Source organism: Malaclemys terrapin, chromosome 12 (genome assembly GCF_027887155.1).
Source record: "Malaclemys terrapin pileata isolate rMalTer1 chromosome 12, rMalTer1.hap1, whole genome shotgun sequence".
Taxonomy (NCBI): domain Eukaryota; kingdom Metazoa; phylum Chordata; order Testudines; family Emydidae; genus Malaclemys; species Malaclemys terrapin.
Window position 1 is genome coordinate 15,543,080 of NC_071516.1, and position 24,581 is coordinate 15,567,660.

The window sequence follows — 24,581 nt, forward strand, 5'->3', positions numbered from 1 at the left end:
GCCAACCTCCACTCATGAGATCACGTTGTAGGATCAGTAACTAAGGCTCCAATTTACTTCTATGGGGTTCCAACTAGGGGGTCCAATCCTGTGACCAAATCCATACATAGGGACATTGATTTCAGTGGGACTCTAAATGGTTCCAGCAGGTCTGCTGGTATGGATCTGTTTGCAAGACCAGTGCCTCTCTTTAGATGTGATGTAATAAGTGGTAGAAATAAACAGCAGAGAGATTATACTTGGGCAAATGCATATCCTTTGAAAGAAGTTTTTGTTTTCTGGTGGTAGTTTTTCAAATTCCAGGTTTTTTTTTATTTTTGTTACCCACTCTACTTTTTGCAGTATTGTAATTATTTAATAATTATTATGACTGACCCATTTTTGGTGACCCTCCCAGAAGAAAGTGAGTCTTGAATAAGGTATTTGAAAGAAAATAAAACAATGTGCCAATAGTTTACATACACATTATTCTGTATGCTGGGTTTTGCTTTTTTAATCCTCCCCTCCCACGCCTCATACCATCCCTCCCATACCATAATATTGTCATCCAATTTATCCAGTTGGGCAATCACATGATCATGCGCCTTGCTTTTCCCATCATATCTAATGACAAACGGAAGAATTAGCCCTCCACACTTCATTGTTTCAAGGTTCTGCTTACTTAAAAATAATCTTTAAACCATGAATAGACAATAAAAAGGACAGGTGAGATAACAAAGGTTTTGTCCCCCTGGATAGCACAGAAAATCAGGCTGCCAGATTGTTTGTTTACTCTCAAAGATGGATTCATGCTCCTCTTTCGCCCCCCTCCCCTTAAAGGAAATATGATCCAATCAGGTAGTAGGAAATGATGAGACTGGCTCCCCCAGAGCTGTGTTAGGAGCACACGCTTTTGTCACATGCATGGGACGGAGCAGCAGTGGGAAAACTACAATGCCCAGCGTTCCCCTCTGCTCCCTGATCAATGGACCTTATTTGAATAATCTGTGAGCCCTTGGACTCAGGCCAATCAGCTGTCAGAGACCCATGATAAATCGCAATGCATTATTGATAATCATAATTACTCTGACATGCGCATTCCGCCCAAGGGGGGTAATTTCCCAACTCTAGGAATTTGTTGTGAAGAAGAAAATAATTGCTACTATTTTGCTCCCGATGCTTGTGCACCATGTCGAGACGCAAGCAGGCGAAACCCCAGCACATCAACTCCGAGGAGGAGCCCCCAGATGCTGCAAGTGGTAAGGCGCAAAGTAAGAGACGGAGGCTCGCCAATTACCAACTTTAATTGATGTGCAAAGAAATCAGCCAGGGAATAAGGGGTTTTGTGTGGGTGCGTGTGTGGCTTTGTCAGTCCCCTCCCCCCCCACTGGACTCGGCTCGAGATCATGACCCTACACTGACCACTCGTTGTTTGTACCATTTATTCCCATAATCTACCCCCCCCCAAAAAAAAAACAACCCCTCACTTATCTTCAATCATTGTTCGACTGATATCGGGCCTGATCCTCCTTTTTCTTCTGAGATCGCAACGGGATCTTTTTTTTTTCTTTTTCTTCCCCTTAAAACTGTCCAGTGGCTCTGCCCAGAGCTCTAGCCCGATGGCTGCTCTTTGCTGACCACTCGGATCGCAGCAGAAATCTCTCCGTGTGTTGCTCTGCCGTCCCCGTTGGGTGTGTGAGAGTCTTTCCTCCCCATCCCCCTTAAAGGTTAACGTGTGCTGGCTCTGGAGGGGGATCCGGGCTCTCTACCTTCTCACGCCAGGGGAGCAGGATGCGATCTGCTACGTGTCTTAGTACAGCCAGTTTTGTTATAGCCTAATGCAAGGTGAACCCCCAAACCCTACCCAGCCGGAAAGGATTTTTTTGGGGGGGGGGAGACAGAGAAAGGAGTTGCAAACCATCTCTTTAAAGCCTTCCCTCATGCCTGCGCTAGTTTTGTTTCTCTGGATTTATTTCTTTTATGAGGGGTTGTTTTTTTTTTTTTTTTGGTGGGGGATTTAAAAAAAAAACTGCTTTGGCTAGTTTGGTTGGAGATCACAATCGCCCTGGACCTTTTGTAGCCTGACCTCCAGCCATCTTTGATTTCCGACTTCCTAAAATAACTCCGGTGAGCTAACGTGGTGTGTGTGCGCGTGTGTTTTGTATTTGGGTGGTGTGGGGCTTTTAATATCGGGAGCCACTGTTACATGCTCTGGAACTTTATGTTTTAAAGGGAAAAGAAAATTACATTTGCAGTGAAGTTATCACAGATCTGTGGGCGCGGGGTGCGCAGAGGGGGCAATCGAGAGGGGGGGAGGGAATTGATCACCTAGTATAAGTGCGGTTAGTTTGCCACTAGAAACGAATTGGGCAGCGTTGTAATTCCTGGATCCTGTGTGAAAGTTTCATCGATACTGTGCAGCATCTTCTCATACGTTCCCAGGGTTTTTCTGTTGGTGCATCGCTAAACTGGGGAGAATTTGTAGCACTTGTAGACTACTACGTGGGCCGATTCCTTCAATGTTAATTCTCAGTTTAAATTTCAACCTACACTTAAAAAAATCGGTGCGGATCTAATGCCACTCGTCCCATAATTCCTATTGACAGACTGGATAGCAACCTCTGCAACTTCTTGGGGATGGTGGTATTAGAACTGAATTTCCCTGGTTATGTAGATCAATGAATTTCTCCGGTCTCAATTAGGAATCCTCAGTTTCAGTATCCTCCCCAAGAGAGATGAAGGTGGGTTTTGCAAATAGTTCAGATTATTTTATTATTATTAAAGCACCAACTGACTCGAGATATTTGGGGTGGGAGGGTCTGCAGGACTTTACTACCCTAAGCAACCTGGACTCTGTAATTCTGTGAGTCGGCTTTTATGTCTTTAAAGGTCAAATATTCAAAGAGCTCCCAAAATTGAATGCTTAGTCACTTTTTTTTCCATAGGTAAAAATGATCAATAACAATGTATATAACAAGGAGCCGCCTATTCCCAAACCGCAGGAGATTCGAGTTCTTATCCCCCCCCTCCTTCTTTCTTTGAGCCGAAATGTCCAATTGTTGGGTCCGGTTAATGGTGACTTAAGAAACAGCAAGCTGGCCAGAAGGCAATAAATCCCATGTTTAATGCATGACTGTTTTCCTTTGTGCATATGGTTAGGCTGGGGGGATGGAGGTGATGTTTCCACATGTAAATCTCTGCCCACTGCTGGAGAGTCACCTCCGGGGGCTGTGCTGAAACAAAAGGGTTAATAACTCTCCTGAAGCTGCAGAGTTACTCCAGAGGGAGTGGGGGAGGGAGAAGAGAGGGATTTTTCTCATCCTTTAGAGTAACCGGTATCATCAGGGTTTTTTTTTTTTTTTTTAATGATTTTGCAAGTTCTGGAAGGACAGCAATTTAAAGCACCATCTTTGGAACCTGCCTGGTGGGTGGTGTGCATGTCTGTCTATTAAATACCCAAGATTGGGGTGGAGTGTTTTTTGTTTGTTTTTTTTAATCCTTGTAGAGTCCTAACTTTTTTGCTTTGGCTACCGTACCTCCGGTTCGATGGGCCTTTTGGGGGGGAAAGGGGTGCGTGTCAATCGGTAACAGACAAAATTAGCCCGGTATCCACAATCTAGCGCATTGCTTGACTTTAATTTATTGGGGAACTTTCATTGCTTTCTTGCGCCACCCAGGGGTCACTGGCAGTACTAGGCAAGCTGTAAAGAAAACTTTGTACATTTTCCCCAACGGTCTTTTGAAGTTGGAGGGTAGCTTCCCCTTCGCCCAGAGACGCATAACGTGGTGTTCAGGGCTGGGAATTACTGCTCCTGCTCTTGAAGGACTTGTGGACACACGGGTTGCCCCCAGTGCCCCGCCCAAACTTTGTATTATTCAGGAGCCCTGCTGGTGAATCTCTGAGCAGATTTCCCTCTATTCTTAACCTTCCTCTCACCCCGCAGAAAGGGGCTGGTGGGCCGCCCATCCTGAGCTAGAACTACCTGACTGTTGTTGCTCTTTCTCCACTCCTACAATACCAGCTTGGAACAAAGTTCTAGAAACCGTTGCAGAAATCTCTCTGCTGCTGTTCGTGATAACGATCAGAAGAAGTGGGTGGGAGTTAAACCATCTCCAGGAACCCCTTAGCTAAATAAAACAGCCTTGACGTGATTAAAAAAAAAAAATCTGGACTCGGGATTAACCATAGTTTCTCTCTCCTCTTCAGAATAATCTAGATATTCTCCGACCTAGGCGTGTCCATAAATACCAAGGGATGAAGCTCCATTAGAAAGTTAAAATTCCAGCCAGATTGCCTGAGAAATGATCAAATATATGCATAATTGCAATAATAAAATCAAGCCCTTATCTCGCTCTTTTGCAAGAGAACATTTGCAAAGCAATCTGAGACCCGCCTCTGAGAACAATGCAGTGTGCTAGAAAATGGTTTTGCTAACCTGGTGATCGATTAACAGGTCAAAAAAATCAGCAGGTGGTCACTTGAGAATAATACCACATACTGAAAATTAGCATTTTCACAAAAGGGTTTAAAATGCCCATTGTACTGGATTACAGCCATTAAAGTGTAGGGTTCTTAAAATGCAGTATACCACTCTTAAATAAAAAAATTCTTTCCAGGCTAAGAACTGAAGTTGTATCCTGTAGTTGGGCATCCATTCAAATTGGGACTCCAATTGGGCTCTCTAATAATCATCAAAATATATTTGCTCAGCGCAAATATCAAGGAGGTATTCCTAAATTGTAGCTTCTCAAAACAATGAGTTTCATGCAGGAAACAGTCAGTTAACGAGCCCTTAAAAACGTGAGCCCGATTCCAGAACTCCTTGTGCAAACATGATGTATGCTCCAAAAGTTGTCCATTGAATCGGTGTGAGGTGCTCAGAGACGGGTCAGATTGTAGTTGAGGGAAATATTATTGTATCAACAGTGCGGCCCAACTTGAGACTCGAACACGCCTTCAGTGGCCCGTTGCTGCGGTTTAAATTAACAGCTAGTTAGTGCTGTTTGAATTGAACAAAGCTCTACGTTGGCTTATTCAACGTTACTGCATCCAGGGATGACACTCTTCGCTGTGGGGTGTGCTAGTGCTGGCTAATCTTTGCAGAGCTATAAATGCTAGCCATTGGGTGAAGCCTGTAAGGCAGGCTGACGGACTGGAAGGGGGAAAATGTCTTGCTTGTTTTTTCCCTTTTACGTAAGTGAAACATTATATTGGTTGTACTGAGCAAGTCCTCTTGCTAAACCCTGCAGCATGTGACGTTTTGACAGAGCTGCTGCTCTAACCTTTGCCTCCTCCTGCCTGCTGTGGGTGGTAAGTTGATGTCAAGCTTACAATTAGGACTCTCATGCAATTGACCTTGGCAGCGGGGTTTGCGCCGTTTAGCTTGGTCTTAAACACTGTACTAGTGTTAAGTGTGGTCTAGGGCCGCCTTGTTTATGGACGAAGGACTTGCTGGTGGAAGTAATTGAGCGCTGAGGAAGAAACAGTGGTGGGTCAGGTAGAGCAAAAGACTTTCCTCCGCTCTGAGGTGTTGTTGCATCCAGGCAGGTTTCATTGGCTTTTGGAGTCTCCTGTTCTGCTCTTTCCACACTGGGAAAATTAAATAACTAGGTGTTGCAGTGACTTTGTCTGTCTGCCTTAAACTTAAGTTCAGAAATGTTCTTCGCTCCGCAAACCCAAGAATTCGGGTTTATCTGCAACTTGTAATCAAAAATGTTGGTAGCTTTTGTAGCCTATTTTAACCACTGCACTTTTCGACCTCTGTTTTTATATTAACATAGTTTTGGGGCAGATGGTAACCTACTTATTTACATGTCCTTAGGGAATGATTAATTTGTTAGTCGTTCTTCCAGCCACCAAGAACTAATGAATTTTAGTTGCATGTTTGTCGCTACTGCTGTTTTAAATTGCAATCTCTCGTTCTGGAGAAAGTAGGTTTTTGTAATTTTTGATCTAACTAAACTGCCTTCCCGGCTCCAGAAATGGATATTGTTTTCAGTGTAATACATGAGTGCCCTCCACTGTTCGGCCTTTTTAAGCTCAGTTGTTAATAGCAGCATCAGAACATGTGTTTGCTAAAGCTTTCAGTTTTGAGCCTCAGCAGGTAACTGCAGACATTTTAAAGGGGTTTGTCATGGCATTCAGCAACTTTGTTTTTAAAGCCCTTTGAAAGTACACCAGAAGGTTAATCATGCAAGGACGTGGAATTTAGAGGTCTAGTCTTAAGACTTTTAAGAGTTGCTATCTCTGTTTTTACAAAATCCTACTTTTATGTGAGGATAGCTAGAGTCTTAAATTTGTCTAAATGATTTGGCACCTTTAGATTTTCAAAGCAATTTTTGTGAAACTTTAAGAGTACTAATTATGTTAACCCAGAATATATTAAAGGCTTGTTGTTAACAAGGTTAGCTTAAAACCTTGGAAGACACTTTTTTAGTTAGGTTGTGAATTATTTTCATGAGACACAACAAGTCTCTTGTCTAGCTATTCTTGGGTTGGAAACTGGTATTGACTGAATTCTTTTGTGAGAGATTTAATTACATTGTCTGCAATCATTATTGGAAATTTCAAATGTTTTAAAATAAAACCACCCGCATTTCTTAAAATTAAGAAGGGAGCCAAACTTATTTAGCTGTTTTGACACGTTTATTCAAACCTATTTTTCTGTGCAGTGCTTGTGATTTTTTTTTTTTCTTGATAGGCTTAAAATAGCACACTTGCAAAGTATCTAGTCTAATTTTTTTAAATGCTAGTTGAGGCCTTCAGAACTAGAAATTACTAAACTGATTATTTAAAATTAATCATGTCTGATAGCAAGTAACATAATCATACACCCTTTTCTTAACAGTGACTATTGGGAAAGTGACTGAGAATAGATAAACTGATTAAATTTCTGTAAAAGTTAAGTCTCACTGGGTATTAACTTCAGTTACTGTGAAGTAGACACTTTAAAATGTGGAGTGTGGGTGTTTTTTGTTTTTTAGTTTCATGGTCTCTGACCAACCACCCTCCTCACCTCTTTCTTCTTTCCAATAGTTTTCCACTAAATCAAATTAAATCAGGTAAAAGGTGTGGGGTATTTTATTAATTGTCTTTAGGAAACTTTTTTTTAAACTTAAATTTGAGTCTAAAGATTTCATCAGACCTTATTGTAAATTACCACCGTATCCTACGCAATAGTGGACCCCCCCCCAAAATCCATTTGGCAGTGATTGAATCTAAAACCCCTGCTGGGTTTACTGCATTCTTCTTACTTATTGGATAACTAGATGCTGAAAGATAACATTCCTGAAATTCGGAGGTGGGGAGGGGGGAATAGAAAATGGTAGAGGTTCGATCCCTGTGAAGCATTTTTGAGGGGGTTACTTAAGTACATGAGTAACTGTTCTAACAGATCTCCCTTGCTACTTGACAAATACTGTTACAGTATTTGGACAGAGTTCTCCACAGATGTAGATATGCATGGTGAGCTTTCTTTGCACAGAAGTAAACTTACATTTTGTTTTTAAGACTCTTAAGTATGTGTCACTGATAACTGTTTCTAGGGTGGGTAGGTAGAGCAAGGCATGTTGTTTTGGTAAATGAGGTGGTCTGATTGCAATCACTTGACTGTTCCTACAAGACAGGGATGAGGAGGTGGCAGCTAGAAATCAAAACAAGGATCTCTGGTGAATCTTTTTTTTTTTTTTTTTTTTTTTTAAGATATAGTTCAGATTTTTCCCCCCTGTCTCTGTCTAGGATCTCAAATGTTTGTGGTGGTAGTGTTGTAGCCATGCTGATTCCAGGATAATAGAGACAAGATGGGGGAGGTAATATCTTTTATTGGACCAACTTCTGTTGGTGAGCGAGATGCTCATCACTCTTCGTCTTCTCTGGTCTCAGTACCTATAGTACTCAACTGTTTTACCACTATTGAATGCACCATTGTCACTGTGTCGTCCCAGGATACACAATACTTTCAAAAGACAAGCCTGGGAGCTTAAATTCATAACTTTGCTAAATATTAAAAACCATGGACTGAATAGAGACATTGGATTTATGGCTTATTACAACAATCTATAATCCACTAATACCTCACCCCCTTCCTCCCTATGACTGGAGGAAAAAGAAGAACAGGAGTACTTGTGGCACCTTAGAGACTAACAAATTTATTAGAGCATAAGCTTTCGTGGACTACAGCCCACTGTGGGCTGTAGTCCACGAAAGCTTATGCTCTAATAAATTTGTTAGTCTCTAAGGTGCCACAAGTACTCCTGTTCTTCTTTTTGCGGATACAGACTAACACGGCTGTTACTCTGAAACTTATGACTGGAGGGGTGTTTAATGGGCCACTTTACCATAAATGGTCCCTTGAAATGTGTTGACTACTTATGCTAAACAATCTTATACTTTGCATTTTGCAGTGACACTCTGAGTAAGGGCTTGTCTTCACATACAATGTACAGCTGCTCCACTGTAGCAGTGTTTAGTGAAAACTACAAGGAGTCCGGTGCTTTCGCACAAATAAATCTGTTAGTCTTTAAGGTGCCACTGGACTCCTTGTTGTTTTTGTGGATACAGACTAACACGGCTACGTGACACCATGATGCAAGGCCGCTGACCTCCTGTTGGCGCAGTTAATCTACCGCACCCGAGAGGCAGTAGCTATATTGATGGTCTCCTGGCATACAGTAACCCTCACTTAGTCATCCTGGTTAACACTGTTTTGTTATTAGGTTGCTGATCTATTAGAGAACATACTCATTTAAAGTCGCGTTACATTCCATTATAAGATTGTTTGGCTTGCCCCGCTCCACCTAGCGTTCCAGCCGGGGAGACTCCACTCCCTGACAGGTGCGCTGGGCAGGAAGAATGGGTCAAGCCCTGCTACACCCCTGCCTCAACCAAGCTTCACAAACATCATTGGTGAGTTCAGTATTACATTGTTTAAAATTATTTAAAACTTTGTATTGTATATGTATATAATATCTTTTGTCTAGTGAAAAAAATCTCCCTGGCACTTGTCCCTCCCTATTTACATGAATTCTTATGGGGAAATTTGGTTTGCTTAACATCATTTTTCTTAAAGTAGCGCTTTTCGGGAATATAACTACAATGTTAGGTGAGGAGTTACTGTAGTACTGTGTACACTGGGAGGTAGGTTGGTATAACTATGGTTTTGTCTACACTGGCAAGTGAAAGACCTGTTATGTTATTCAACAGTGGTTTTAAAAAACACCCCACATACACACCCAAAAGACAAAAGTTTCGTTGACAACAAGCACCGGTGTGAACAGCTGGCAGGACTGATCTCCTGCAGATAACGCTGCTCATTGGGGGTGGAAGTTTTTTGTCAGTAAGAGAGCTCTCTCCTGCTGACAAACTGTGGGTACACTGCACTGTGCCTTTTAGTGGCACGGCTGTAGTGGCACAGCCCTGTCACTAAAAGCTGCGCAGTGTAGACATAGCCTTATGTCTCTCAGGGGGGTAGGTGGTTTTTTGTGTGGGTGTGTTTTGTTTTTTTTTTTTCCCCACACCCCTGTGTGATGTACACCTAGCCTAAGGGCTTGTCTACACTGGCAATTAACAGCGCTGCAACTTTCTTGCTCAGGGGTGTGGAAAAAACACTCCCCATAGTGCAGAAATTGTTGCACTGTAAAGCGCCAATGTAAACAGTGCCCCAGTGCTGGGAGCCATGCTCCTCGTGGGGCGGGGTGTGTTTTTTTTTAATAAAAAAAGGGGGGGGGGGGGAGTACTCTCCCAGCGCTGCGCCGGGACCACACAAGGCACAAGCGCTGCCACCACGGCAGCGCTTTGGCATTGTCAGTGTAGACTAGCCCTAAGTTTCCCAGACCTGGAGAAGAGCTTTGTGTGAGCTCAAAAGCTGGTCTCTCTCTCTCTCTCACCAACAGAAGATGGTCCAAAAAAAGACACTATGTCCCGCAACTTGCCAATATTGATTCATTTATACTCAACCCTCTGCCCCTGTGAGGCAGAGAAGTATTCTCAGTTTCACAGTTAGGAGGAGATTGGGGGGCAGGGCGGGGGGGGAAGCTGTGCTTCACTATTTTTCCCAGGGTTACACAGGAGTCTATATTGGGAATTGAATTCAGATCTTTTGAGACCCAGTGAATGTGAAATTGTCAAAAATAGGGAAACAAATGAACAATATGGGACAACAAGAATATCAGATGGCTACGGGAGGGATGCTAACTAGGGCTGGCCAGAAACAGAGATCTCCCATTTTGTGAAAAAAAAATTGTGATCTCAATGTTTTTGTTCCACCTTTTGGGATATGTGTGAGGGGGTTTACAGATTAGGCCCATAGGTTCTTATCGTTTACCAGTTTAATTTCAATTGATGCAAGGCACTCATCTGCCAAAAGGAGTCTACTATCAATACAAGGGGGGATACTCCCATTCAAATTTATCTTTCTAAACCAGTAGAGTTAAATCAGTATAACTTTGAGGCTTTTTTGGGGGGGGGGGGGGGGGGGGGAGGTGTTCTGTTTTTTTTGAAGGCAGAACAAAAACCTCACTGCCTTAATCCCAATTTGCAAGTATTTGGAACAAAGGTTGTGGTGTTTTAACCTGCGATTTTGTGGGTTATGTATTGGATGGGAGTGAGTTCGTTCCTGTGAAACTTTGAGGCCTTGGCTACACTGGCAATTCACAGCACTGCACTTGCTTCGCTCAGGGGTGTGAAAAAACACCCCCCCTCCCCCCCCCCCCCCCCCCCCCCCCCCCCCCGAGCGCAGCTAGTGCAGTAAAGCGCCAGTGTAATTCAGCGCCTGCAGCGCTGCACGCTCGCTCGCAGCACTGCAAGCTATTCCCCTGGGAGCAGCAGCGCTATGAATCTGCGAGTGTAGCCAAGGCCTGAGCCTAAAAAGCCTTTTGAGTCAGCATGCACCTTAAAGTTCCAGGAAGGAAAGTAGGTTTTTTTGTAATTAACAAACACAACCTCAATTTTACTCTCCCTAATCATTGATAAGGGTAGAACTAAATGCCACTTCATGGAGTTTTAAAAGTTCCATGTTTCAGAGTAGCAGCCGTGTTAGTCTGTATCCGCAAAAAGAACAGGAGTACTTTTGGCACCTTAGAGACTAACAAATTTATTTGAGCCCACGAGAGCTTATGCTCAAATAAATTTGTTAGTCTCTAAGGTGCCACAAGTACTCCCAAAATTTCCATGTTTGACCTCAGTTGGTCCATTTCTGTTGACTGAGTCCTGAATCAAGTTGGGCCTCGTATACTATTTTAGGAGACTTCTATTTCCGAGTGAAATTTTTTTTTAATGAAAAATGGGTTTTTTAGCTACAGTGGTTGATTTCTTATTTTGGAGTGCCAATTTGTATGTATTGGGTGCAGCACTGAGAGTTGGTCACCGTGATCTAGCACTTTACCTTTTGCTTAGGGGACTGCCTGGCTATATATCACTAGGTTTAAAAAATGATTTAAGAGAGTTGCTGGCGGGGGGGAGGAATGGGGGGATGCTTTGTGTGGTGGTTTGTTTTTTCTTTGGGGGGGGGAGAGGCTCCGTGTTGTGTATTTCAGGGCAGGTTTACACTTAATGCTGCATTGATGCAATTGTGCGGCTGTACTGCTTAAATGAAGACACTTCTGTACTAACAAGAACTCTTCCCTCAGGGTAGTTAATCCACCTCCCAGAGAGGCAGTAGCTGCTTCTCCTGTTAACATAGTGCTGTCTAGATGGGGGATTAGGTTGGTATAACTGTCACTCAGGGGTGTGGATTTTTCACACCCCTGAGGGACATTATTATACCAATGTAGGTCTGTAGTGTAGACCTGGCCTCAGTGTTTGATGTGCAGTTCTGCTAATCAGAAATGTAGGGCTGGAAGGCACCCAAGAGGTCATCTCCTAGTCTATATGCCCCTTCAGCCCCCTTACGCTGAGGCACATATTACTTTAGTTGCTCTTATACAGGCCTTGTTTTGGTAGCTATTGTAAGGCAGAGATTATATCTCTCTCCACTATAATGTTGCTGTGAATTTTTCTTAACCTGACCTAGCTTAAGGAAACTCCTTCAAAGCCTTTCATTCTGTGGGCAACTACAGATTTCAACACTAAACACTTTTTTGCATTTTCATTGCTGAGAAAAGTGTGTGTGTGACTCTGTTACTCGAGCCAAATGTCACGGTTTGCCATATCCTCCCCCATGAAATTATTCTGGCCCAAACTATATAAACTCACCTGAGTTGTAGGTGCAAAAATGTCTGTCCATGCAAATCCTCTACTTGCATGCACAAGATGCACCCTGTGCAGCCTGGTAACATGTATATCTCTAGTATAGGGGCTGTAATTATTTTGTAGTTGAACTCTTTTTAAAGTAAGCTGGAAAATTAAGCTTATAACAATATCTGATGATCATAACCATTTACTCTATAGTCTAGTTAATAAAAATGCAGCGTCTGATACTACTGAAATAACTCTGCTCCCTGGGTTATTGGCATTATTGGACCTGATCTTGTGCGGTGCTGAACACCCTGAACTCCCACTGAAGCCATAGTGTGTCAGGCCTCCACACCATTGACCTATAAAGATGGAACTCAAACAAAGTGCCTCTATGATCAAAGGGTCACACAGTGTGTGGCCAGAGGGCACTTTATAGTTTCCTGGAAGAAGATAGAATGTCTTGAATGCTGTGTGTATAGGTGGTGGCAGGAAAGGGGAACTTGTTAACGAATAAAATAGGGCTGCAGCCTTCTGAGGTGAAAACACAACTGATGGACATATACGATTACTGTGGGATCTCTTGTTAAAGTTGGGATAATAAATGTGACATAACTCATTAATAGTGAGTTGATGATGAGTGGCCCCTGGGTGTCCGCTGACCTAAGGAGCTTACGGCTCTAAATCAGGGTCATTTGGTCACCTTTTTCAGACCAAGGTAAAAATTTCCTCTCAAATCTTTCTGCAGAATTCTTAAAACTTTATGTAGTTTGGGTGGTAGGGGAACCAGAAAAGTCTGGAAAAACAGGAAAATTCCTCTTCAGCTTTTGGCACATTGAAGGGGGAAGTGGTTACACTTGGGTTCTTGTCTAATTTACAAAACATAATCTTTCTGCTTCCTGCTCCCCACAGACTGTGTCTGACAGGCGAGTGCTGTTGCATAAATCCCAAAGTGAGTGTAGTTCACAGTAGAATGCTTATCTTGCAATCCACCTTGTACAGAGACAAGGTGGGAAAAGAGCTCTGTCTAGCTCAAAAGCTTGTCTCTTTCACCAACAGAAGTTTGTCCAATACAAGATATTACCTCCCCACCTTGTGTCTCTAATATCCCGGGATCAACACGGCTACAACTACACTGTATATGCCAAATCTCCTGAAAGTTGTCGTAAAAATCGAAAGAATTTGACACTGAACACCCACCTTGTCTCGCCAATGATCTGAGGCCAGCATAGTTCCAACAACACTGCAAATCCATCTTGTATGAGTTGCCCAATCTAGATCTCTAAGTGTTAAATTAACAGTTTCGACTCCAGGCAATAAATTATTATACTTTTTCCCCTTTCTATTAAGGTTTGGCCACCCCTGGCCTACACTCTCTGATCCTCCGAGCCGCATATGATGCTCTTCAGAAGTTCGAGAGCCAGGTGCACCTGCTCCGGGCTTCTGCCCTGCAGTAGGGTGATGGGGTTCAGGGCTTCAGCCCTTTGGGAGGTATCTGCTGGTGCTCAGGGTTTCAACAAGAGCAGCAGGTACCTCCTGGAGGCAGAAGCCCCTAGCCCCAACACCCCACTGCAGGGCAGAAGCCCAGCGCTTGCCCCCCAGTCTGGTAGGTGGAGAATGGGAGGGGCGAGGGTGCAGGCTCTGTGAGCCACACCTTAACTATAAAAGAGCTGCAGTTTGGCAACTCCTGGTATATGCTGACTGCTAAAATAGTATATTTTTGCATTTTTTTTAAAGAACGTCATTATGCTCTTTCTTAGAACAAGATGAAGCTTTAAAGTTGTTCCACATGACTATTAAAAATGTAGGCTTTATTAGTCCTTTAAAAGTAGCATTACATTAAACAAACTAGTATTCACACAAAGGTTTGTCTTGTGTTTATACAGTCTGATTTACTTGAAAGGAAGTGGTTTCAAAAGTCTTATTAGAAGAGCTGTAATCTACTTAACATGGTTAGTTCTTCATTGATTTTTAGTATATGGCCTATAACACCAGGCTTATTCATTCTATCAACCCCTTTCATAAGCTACCTAATATACTGTAATATGGGAGAATAATTGCAGTTTCATTGTTTCTATCTGCAATGGTTATGTGCTTCAATGGAATCTTTATCAAATGGAACGATGTGTTAACTCTAGTGATTCACAGCTTCATATGGCTTTGCTAGAATTTGGCCATTGACCCTCTGAATAACAACTTAATTATACATTTTAAAATATGAAGTAAACAATCCTCTATGCCCTCCATCACTTCCTTGCCTTTTGAGTAGTTAGAACACTCATTTCTATTTTTACATGTGTAAAGAGACTTGTAGTGAACTAGTTACCTCCTAATTCAAATGGGGAAAACACCATTCCTCTTTCCCTCACAAGGCTGAGGGTAGGAAAGTATACCACCTATTCTAGACAAGTGAATAGAGATGTAGTGTGACTTTGAGCAAGCTACAAAGTGAATCAGTAGCAGAGGTGGGGTAGGACTTTGGAATTGTGTCTCCAAGGTTTGCATTTGATCCATGTGTCTAAGATCCCATTATCTTTCTTTCAAATTTTTGGCTTACTTACAGCCTTAACCTGGAAAAAACTTACCCATGTTCTAGATCGGGGGTAGGCAACCTATGGCATGTGTACCGAAGGCAGCACGCGAGTTGATTTTTTTAGTGGCACTCATACTGCCCGGGTCCTGGCCACCAGTCTGGGGGGCTCTGCATTTTAATTTAATTTTAAATGAAGCTGCTTAAACATTTTTAAAACTTTATTTACTTTACATACAATAGTTTAGTTATATATTATAGACTTATATAGAAAGAGACCTTCTAAAAACGTTAAAATGTATTTCTGGTACGCGAAACCTTAAGTCCGAGTGAATGAATGAAGACTCGGCACACCCCTTCTGAAAGGTTGCCGACCTCTGTTCTAGATTTATGTATACATAGGGAATATTTGACTTTTCTATTTTTCTCCCCACTTAGGGAGTCCACAAAACGCCCCAGGTGATGGAGATGGTGAAATGAGTTCCAAAAGGTGCCGAACAGAGGAAACCAACATCTGTGAGAAATGTTGTGCAGAGTTCTTTGATCTCTCTGAATTTCTGGAGCATAAGAAAAATTGCACTAAAAATCCACCTGTCCTAATCATGAATGATAGTGAAGGAACAATACCCCCTGAAGACTTCCCTGGAGCCTCTACAGAGAGCTTTCCAAATGATCGACAGGATAGCCAGGCAGCCAAGGACAGTCAGTCAAAGAGTTGCACTGGTTCTGTGGAGAAGAGAGAGGGGAAAGTTGAGACTGAAGTAGTGGGAGGAATGTATCTAAAAACAGAACCTCCTGCAACTCATGGGCTAAGCTATTTACCAAAATCCAAAGTACCAAACACTAATGTGACTTTGCAGACAATACGTGGCACTAAAGTGGCTGTGAATCAGCGTACCTCTGACACCATCTCTTCCTCAGCAGCCAGTTTTAATGCTATTCCAATGATCCTTGAACAGCTCGTGTGCTTGCAGCAGCAGCAACTCCAGCAAATTCAGCTCACAGAGCAAATCCGCATCCAAATTGCCATGATGGCTCCTCATGCCCTACATCCTTCAATAGTAGCTGCTACTGATCCACTAAAAGCTTTGGGTGCTCAGATGTCTCAGCAACTGTCTGCTGCTGTTGCTTTAATTGGACAAAAAGCTGGAAGCCAAAGCCTATCACTGGAATCCTTGAAGCATGGAAAACTACCTCATTCTAACATGGTCATTCCAACTGCTGGCTCGGTAGCCAGTGGGCTTTCTTCTTCCTTCTCCCTGAAGCCTGAAGCAAACAGAAGCCTCCCAAGTTCTATGTCTCGTTTTCCAAACCCTTTACTACCTCAATCATCCAGCTCTGTCATCTTCCAAAACCCACTCTCTGCAGTTTCTTCAGTGATTGATCCCTCAAAGAAAGGGAAAGGGAAGCCCCCCAATATCAGCGTGTCTGAAAGCAAACCAAATGCTGAAGAACCTTTCTTTAAACATAAGTGCAAGTTCTGCGGCAAGGTCTTCGGCAACGATAGTGCTTTGCAGATACACCTCCGCTCCCACACTGGTGAAAGACCCTACAAGTGTAACATTTGCGGTAACAGATTTACAACCAAAGGAAACCTTAAAGTGCATTTTCAGCGTCATAAAGATAAGTACCCTCACATTAAAATGAATCCCTATCCAGTACCTGAGCATCTGGACAATGTGCCCACTAGCAGTGGAATCCCATATGGGATGTCTGTACCACTGGATGAGTCTAACCTAATTGTGGACAGCAAGCCTATTCTGACATCACTGCCTACCTCAGTAGGCACTGGCTTGCCTCAGAATATCTCCAATCTAGCATGCATCAAGGAGTCTCTTGCCAACACATTTTCAAGTGACATGCAGCCAAGGCCTTCTCCAGAAAGCGAAGGTGGTTCTTCCTCATCAGGAGCAGCGAGTCACGAGTCGGGAACTGAGCAGAGCCTGAGCTCTCCGCAAGCTAGCTGCAGTGTGAGTGTCTTCCATGTAAGCGGAGCAAGTGAGCAAGGTTCAGAAACCTCTAAGCTACAGCAATTGGTTGAGAATATTGACAAGTCCACAACAGACCCCAACGAGTGCCTCATCTGTCACAGAGTGCTGAGCTGCCAGAGTTCACTCAAAATGCATTACCGTACTCACACTGGAGAAAGGCCATTCAAGTGTAAAATTTGTGGCCGTGCCTTCTCAACAAAAGGTAACCTTAAGACTCATTATGGTGTCCACCGGGCAAACACCCCCCTAAAGATGCAACATTCCTGTCCAATTTGTCAGAAGAAGTTTACAAATGCAGTTGTATTGCAGCAGCATATTCGCATGCATATGGGGGGACAAATTCCCAATACACCTATGCCGGAAAACACTTGTGATAATACTGATGTGGATCCTACTGTGACCGAGAAGAATGGAGACCTGACTCGCCCAGGTGAGAACATGGAAAGCATAGAGATGGAAGAAGACCTAGACTCTCAGGATGGCCCTAGCAGCTCTTTGAAACCACCAATTCCATATGATGCACAGTCAGAATCTCCAGGCATAGCATTTTCTGGGATTGCAGCTCTGGAGAACCAAATGAAAATGGTAAATTCAGCTTTGAACTTGCAACGGCAAAGCAGCCTGAAGTCTAGTGACAATGGCTCGGCAGAAAGTGATGGCATGACGAATGATTCTTCCTCTGTGGCAGGTGATCCAGATTATCAAAATGGCAGGAGTCCTGCCGCCTCTGAATCTGCTTCATTCCAGGCATTGTCCCCAACCAATAGCCAATCTGAAAGCATTAGGTCAAAGTCACCAGGTTTCAATAGCCAGGAAGATGCTGGCATGGGAAATAAAGCTGAGGGCCCTGAAAACCATCTTGCAGAGATGGAAGGGGCTGGCGCTTTGGATCTAACTTATGGCAATATTGGTCGAAAGGTCATCAAAGAAGAACCTGGGTTACACTTCCCAAATGGAGAGTATGGTGAGTTATAACCAGTAGCTGCAGTCCCCACAACTAACAAATCCTTCTAGAGGGGAGCTCCTCAGTGGACCAGTGGGAGTAAGACACTTATCCTGCTGGTTTGGTTCCTTTTCAAAAGGAACATGGTGCTTTTTGCTCTGCAAGCCACTGAAAATCTCCTTCCTAATTTCAAATTCCCATTTGAAGGTAAAGTCATACACACAGAATGGATAAGTTTTCAAGTTGTAGCCTCCGGCTGCCTAGTGATCACACACTCATCCCATTTACTTCAATGGTAGTTTTGCTCAGGATCTTGCATTTTGTCCTAAAGTTATTAATTAGCTCTCTAAACCAGACACTTCAATGCTGATAAACCATGGAACAGACTGTTCAGCACTAGTATATGAAGTGTAAAGCTAGCATAGCAAATGCTGTGTCTGAGCTTTTTGCATTCAGGATTTAACAACTTTCTCCCTGATCAAAGGGACCTATTTGAAGAACCCCGTCTCCCTCTCGCCTCAAACAGGTGCTAATGGGTTGTCTGTGTGCCTGCAAATTACAGCTTGCATGTGCACTGGGTGCTGGGCTTATGCACCTTCAAAAATCTGGACCCAATATCTTGCTTTCAAAGTTTAAACCGAGCTGAAACGTGTAGTGGTGGTAGCCTAATGTGTGTGTGCTTTCTCCTCAGGTCGCAGCAGCATTCATGCTGCTTTTGTCAGGGCACCACCGGCCCTCATAAAAATGGAAATGTCTAGTGAGCGTCCTATTAGCACTAGCCATTTTATTGGCCCACCAACTTTATCACCTGGTGTTCCTCCTCTCCTGGTGCCACGGCCTAAGCTTTGCCGTCCAGCTAAACAGCACATCTGCACTACGTGTGGGAAGAACTTCTCCTCTGCAAGTGCTCTTCAGATTCATGAACGGACCCATACTGGTGAAAAGCCATTTGCATGCACCATCTGTGGGAGAGCCTTTACCACAAAAGGAAACCTGAAGGTAAGCAATTCTTAAGGGGGCTGAGATATACCGATGCCTGTCTTTGGAATCACCTTCACTAGGAAAGTCTCTTAACCCCTCTAAAATGCTTCTATTCCTTCTAATATAATCATCCAGACTTTAAAGATGACTAATAATTTCTCCTGGCCCTCTGGGTGGTCATTTAAGACAGTTTGTTATAGTTTCTCAATATGCAAGGATCATACATTCAACTCTCTAGTAGGCCTTGAGATCAGCCTAAATCCACTTAAAAAAAAAAAAAAAAACCTGTAGGGGAAGAACTGTATTTTTTAACTGCAACTTCTAACTGCTTTGTTTAGCAACCCTACCTCCAAATGCTCCTGAACCATGGTGTGGGTTTGGGATCTGAATTTAGAAGCTGAAGCCCATATCTAGATGATACCTCAGCATGCAGGGAAAACCCCTGTTTAAAAAAACAAAACTGTATTGGATCTGGTTCTTTCAAACCCAATACTTTTAAGCAATGATCATTGTTCACCTTACTGGAACATGTTCTAGACTCCACTATTGCTTGAAGCACATTGAGAGTCCCCTGTTGAAATGGCTGTCACTGGAGCAAAGTCCTGCAACAAACAATGTTCAGGGATTTGTTAAGCACAAAAAATTGCCCCTTGTGCTCCTGATAATCAGATTAATCGTCTTTTAAGGAACACTTAGCTTCCCCCACCCACGCTATGGTTTGACACTGTAGAGCTTCCAGACTCTTCCTCTCTAACAGTCTTTGCATAAGCACTCTATAAGGAGGGATGAGAGTGGAGGAGGAGAGAGAAAAGAGATGCTCAAACTTAGAAAATAAAATGAAGACTGGGGTGCGGATAGCTGCTTGTTTGTAGGGGGGTGGTCTTTCAGGAGGTTCTCTGTTTGTGCAGTAATATGCTATTTGTGTTTTTTCCAACTACATGGGAGTGTGTTAGCTGCCAAAATTCTATTCATGCTAGACTTTTTGTAAAACCATTTCTAAAGTCCCTGCCTTGCCTTAATTCAGCACCACTTGCCAATATTCCCTGTAGCCTATTCTTAAGAACCAATGTATCTTAAATTGTGTAGAGGAAAAAATAAACTTTTCCCATGCACTAAGTAACTGACTACTTCTGTTCTTGCTTTCCCTCTTTTTTGTTCTACTTCAGGTGAAAGTAAACAAGAACATGTAGGGCATATAAGCCATTCTACAGTAACAAAGATCTAAACAAAGATTTTGCTGTAGTTTGAGTACAAAACTACATAAACGTTCCTCTGAATGTTTGGCTTTACTTTATCTTGAGGCTCAGATACCATAGTGCTGGTGAGGTATAAGAACTTGGATAGACTAGGACAGGAGCTCAGAATTATGATAGCTCTCATCTTCTAACTTCTCCTACCCCCTCTTCTGCAAGGTTCATGTTGGAACTCACATGTGGAATAACTCTGCCAGGCGTGGAAGAAGATTATCCATTGATAATCCCATGGCTCTGTTGGGGAATGATCCAAAGAAGGTATCTGAAATGTTTCCAAAGGATATAGTGCCTCCTTCAGTGAACATTGATCCCACAGTATGGAACCAGTATGCTGCAGTACTCAGCAATGGCTTGGCAATGAAGAATAATGAGATTTCAGTGATCCAGAGTGGTGGCATACCTTCTCTTCCAGTCACCATTGGGGGTGGTTCTGCAATAAATACTGCAACAGTCTCCAAGATAGATGGGTCCCAGTCTGGAATTAGCTCGGATATGGAGAAAGCTGGTGGTGCTGCTGCAGACAATGTGCCAAAACACCAATTCCCTCACTTCATGGAGGAGAACAAAATTGCTGTTAGTTAGAAAAACTCTTTGTGAAGGTGAAATGCAGAAAGAACAAATATATATACAAACATATATTTTTAAGAGATTCCATCTCGACCTCCTATTTTCCTATTGACATGCAAATGATTTTATGGTTGTCTTTGTAAGAGTTGCCCACAGTACAATCATGATGTTGCTTTGCAAAAGTAGTAATAATAAAAAAAAAAATCCTCTTATTTGGAAAGATGCGGGTCTTGCAAAGTATTCCTTGTTATGTGTGACTTTAATGTGTACAGCCTTACAGAAGTTTCACAACTTGAAATTCCAAAGGTTTATAACATTTGCCTCTGTTTAAACTGAAATCTTTGGGGGTTTTGAACACAGTAGAAACAACCTACTGTTCATGGAAAAACTTGTATTTACGGATGACATGAAAAATTATTATGCGGGTAAATATTCTAGAATGTCTGCCACCTTTTTAGAAATAGTCTTTGTGTGGTGTGTGGTGTTTTTTTGTTTTGTTTTTGTTTTTTTAATGTACCTTTTACTATATGGCTACAGGACTTTTTTTTTTTTTTTAATTTGCCTCAGAAGCTGTAAAAAGATCTTTTACTGGCCTTTTTCCCCCCTTTTGATCATTGCTCCTAATAATTGAATACTCCCTGTATTGTTGACTGCTGCTTATTTAATACTACTACTTGGACAGTCCCTTAAGAACAGTGCCAAAACTACTCCCTTCCAAAGATGTGCAGTTTCTCCTAAGATATTATTTGTACCAAGAGCCCTGAAGAAGCATGGGCAGGTATGTATATACTTCTCCTCTAGAAAGAGAAGGTCATGTCTGAAAGCTCTGCAAGGAATCGCAGATGACTGTTGCATGTAGGCATTAGAACTGGTTTCCTTAGCAAGAGGAACTTATTTTATTTTTTTTATTTTTTTATGTTTAATTTGGGTTATTTAGGAGATCAGTTTGTGTAAACTTGTATTTAAATACAAAAGTACTCACACCTAAGTTTAATGTCTTGTGGGCGTTTTGGATGGCATTCCCACTTTGGTCGTTAAGTTTCTTGGTGATTTGTGCACTTGCATTACACCACAAAACCATGGTGACCCATGTGTATTGTATGAAGGTTATTGGGATAGCCCTCTGGATTCTAAGTTATCTACCTCATTTTTTTTCTTTGTAGATGTAGTGTCTATTTTTCTATAAATGACCACTGTAATGAACTGAGATTCAAGCAGATGCTTCCATGCACTATATGAAACCAAAACCTGATGTATTAGTGGAAGCACCTGAAGACTTCATGGACTTATTTTTCACTCTTCTTACACTTGCTGGATCTGTATATGTAACAAAATCTAAAGCTAGATTGGAACCCAATTAAGCATTTGGTATTAAAGGACTGAATGATGGAAAGAAGTCTGATTTCTGACTGCAGGAAATCCTTTGAGTCCAGTCTCAATTGCGGAAGGCCCCCCAAAAATGCAGATTACCAAAAGTTCATGTAATGTTGTTGCACCTGATTCTTGTTTATGATCTATTTTTGCCATGTTGTGCCTTTCCTGCTGGACTTGTAAGTAAGAACACAACAGTACCTGTTTACACTGTAAAATGGATATTGTTACGTCGAACATGCCAAAGGCATCCCAAGTGTCAAGTTTCTGCATTGTGAATGTATGACTTAAGAATTCTGTAGTTTTGAGTATCTGATGCATTTCAGTTGATGTTTTGAGAATAAATTTGGGATGGCTTTTTCGCACTTCATGCTTACATTTTTCTGGTAAAGTACTCTTGTCCCCTTTGAATTGAAATTCCAGTAGGCCTAGTAATATCTTTACCTCCACTGAGGTGTGGTGTGGTGGTTTTTTTTTTTTTTTTTTTTTTTTTTTTTAATTAGTGTGTGCTACATGTTGGAGTTTAGTTAATAGGGGAAACATGCCATGCATATAGATTCGAACTCTTAGTAACAGGTATATTGTGATTGTGCTACAAAGGGAAAAGAGTGCTAGGTCACCGTCAGTGACACACCTATCCACAGTTTTATGGGTGTCTATGGCAGGAAGGGAATATCCCGGGGGGGTGGGTGGGTGTGGGGGTGTGTGTGTGTGTGTGTGTGTTTTGGAGATGTATGGCCATATCTTCCTCTACCAAGCAGACCTATGGCTCAGTAAGTGGACTGGTTAATTCTGGCTCCCAATTTCTGAACATGGCTACCCAGAAGCTAAGGTGCATGAGTAAGTTGCCCTTTGTAACAGCTAGAGATGCTGCTTGTTCAGGTCTGATTGGCCCTCTTTTTTTGCGCACCACTGATTGGGTGAATGTTTATGGGATGTGTTAATGAGCCCATTTTCTATCCTAGACAGCAAAATCAGTAGGGCTGCTCCAGTCACCAGGAGCTTGTTGTCACTGATGAATTGTCTTTAATGGACCCTATACTAATAGAAAATAAGTGGTTCTTGGCCACATACCCCACCTGCCCTGACATACTAGCCAGCTCAAATGAATTATCTTGGGAAGTTCTAGGGTGTGTATTATGCAGGAGGTCAGACTAGATCACAGTTGTCCCCTCTAGCCTTGGAATCTATGCCCCCTACAACAGACAGCAAAGATTAAGGCCTGGATCTGGCATACTCTTGCCACAGGCATGTCCTGTCTGAGACAGGAACAGTGCTGGGCATCTGCCAGCAGATTATGGTCCCTCTTGCACCATCTGGATGACGCAAGAGAACCATGACATAGCTTGAGGGACTTGCTCCGTAGACATTGGCTGCTGTGCTCTTTACCAAAGGTGTCTCTTATGCTCTCTTCTAGAGAAGGAACTCCTCCTTTCTAAATTCCAAACTTTAAAGTGTCTCCGTTAGTGTATGTTAAAAAAAAATGATGGTTTCCTGTTATGTTAAACTTAGATTAAATGTCCCTGTTTAGCATAACACAATTCATAAAAGTGCCTGGTTTCTTCACCTCTGCATTGTAATGCAGACTGTCTCTCTCTCCCACTTACTCTATATTAGTAGAGAAAGTAACTTCTTTCCTTCTCTTCACCAGCTGGTACCCTTCTTTGTCAATACTTAGTTTATAGATTCTAAGGCCAGAAAGGACCACTGTGGTCATCTAGTCTGACACATATAACACAAGCCCTAGTACTCCCCCAAGATAAGTCCTAGAGCATGTTTTAGAAAAATATCCACTCTTTATTTTAAAATTGTCAGTGATGGAGAATCCACTGTGACCCTTAATAAATTGTTCCAATGGTTAATTCTCGCAATTAAATATTTTTCTTATTTCTACTCTGCATTTATCTAGCTTTGGATCCAGCTCTTTCTCTGCTAGAGAGATGAGCCCATTAAATATTTGTTCCACATATAGGTACATGGACTGTAATAAAGTTACCCCTTAACCTTCTCTTAATCTAAATAGTGATACTCAAGGCACTGGAACTATAAGGTAGGGGTGGCCAAAATGTGGCTTGTTAGCCACGTGCAACTCTTTTACAGTTAAAGTGCGGCTTGCATATCCCTCCACCCTTTCCTCTCCCTCCCCCTGCACCTGCCAGACTTGGGGGGGAGAAAGCATGGGACCTCTGCCTTGCAGTAGGGTGATGGGGTAGGAGCTTCCGCTTAATGGGGAGGAGGGTCATAGGGCTCGCTTACTGGGGCTGGTGGTTTCAGCAGCAGCAGGGCTGAAGCCCCTGAGCAGGTGCACCCTGGTTCTCAAACTTCTGAAGATTGTCGTATGCGGCATGGAGGAGTTAGTAAGTTTGGCCAGCCCTGCTATAAGGCATTTTTTGATCCTTTAATTCTCATGGATCTTCTCTGAATCGCTCCAGTTTATCAACATCCTTGAATTGTGGGCAAAAGATCTGGACACAGTATTCCAGTGACAGTTGCACCAGTACCAAATGCAGAGGTAAAATAACCTGTCTACTCCTAGGCAAGATTCCCTTGTTTGTGCATCCCAGGATTGCATTAATTCTTTTGGCTACAGCATCAGATTGAGCTCACATTCATCTGATGATCCACCACAACCCCTAAATCTTTTTCAGAGTCATTGTTTCCCAGGATAGGTCGCCCATCCTGTAATTACGGCCTATATTTTGTTCCCAGCTGTGTGCATTTACATTTTACCCATATCAAAACGCACCCTGTTTACGTGCACCCAGTTTACCAAGCAAGCTCGTGCTTTTCATTGTTT

The 24,581-nt window shown here is 42.6% G+C and overlaps 1 protein-coding gene across 2 annotated transcripts; it reads left to right on the top strand.

Moving 5' to 3' along the window:
- Window positions 1-1,168: 1,168 nt before the first annotated feature.
- On the top strand, window positions 1,169-20,916 carry SALL4 (spalt like transcription factor 4). Of its 2 annotated transcripts, none has more exons than XM_054045838.1 (4): window positions 1,169-1,250; window positions 15,117-17,633; window positions 18,304-18,611; window positions 20,006-20,916. In XM_054045838.1, exons 1-4 carry the CDS (start codon window positions 1,169-1,171, stop codon window positions 20,426-20,428), a joined length of 3,330 nt encoding a protein of 1,109 aa, XP_053901813.1. In that variant the 3' UTR covers window positions 20,429-20,916. The 2 variants fall into 2 exon arrangements, with proteins under 2 accessions (XP_053901813.1, XP_053901814.1); XM_054045839.1 differs by having other exon boundaries at window positions 1,169-1,238.
- The last annotated feature ends 3,665 nt before the right edge of the window (window positions 20,917-24,581 follow it).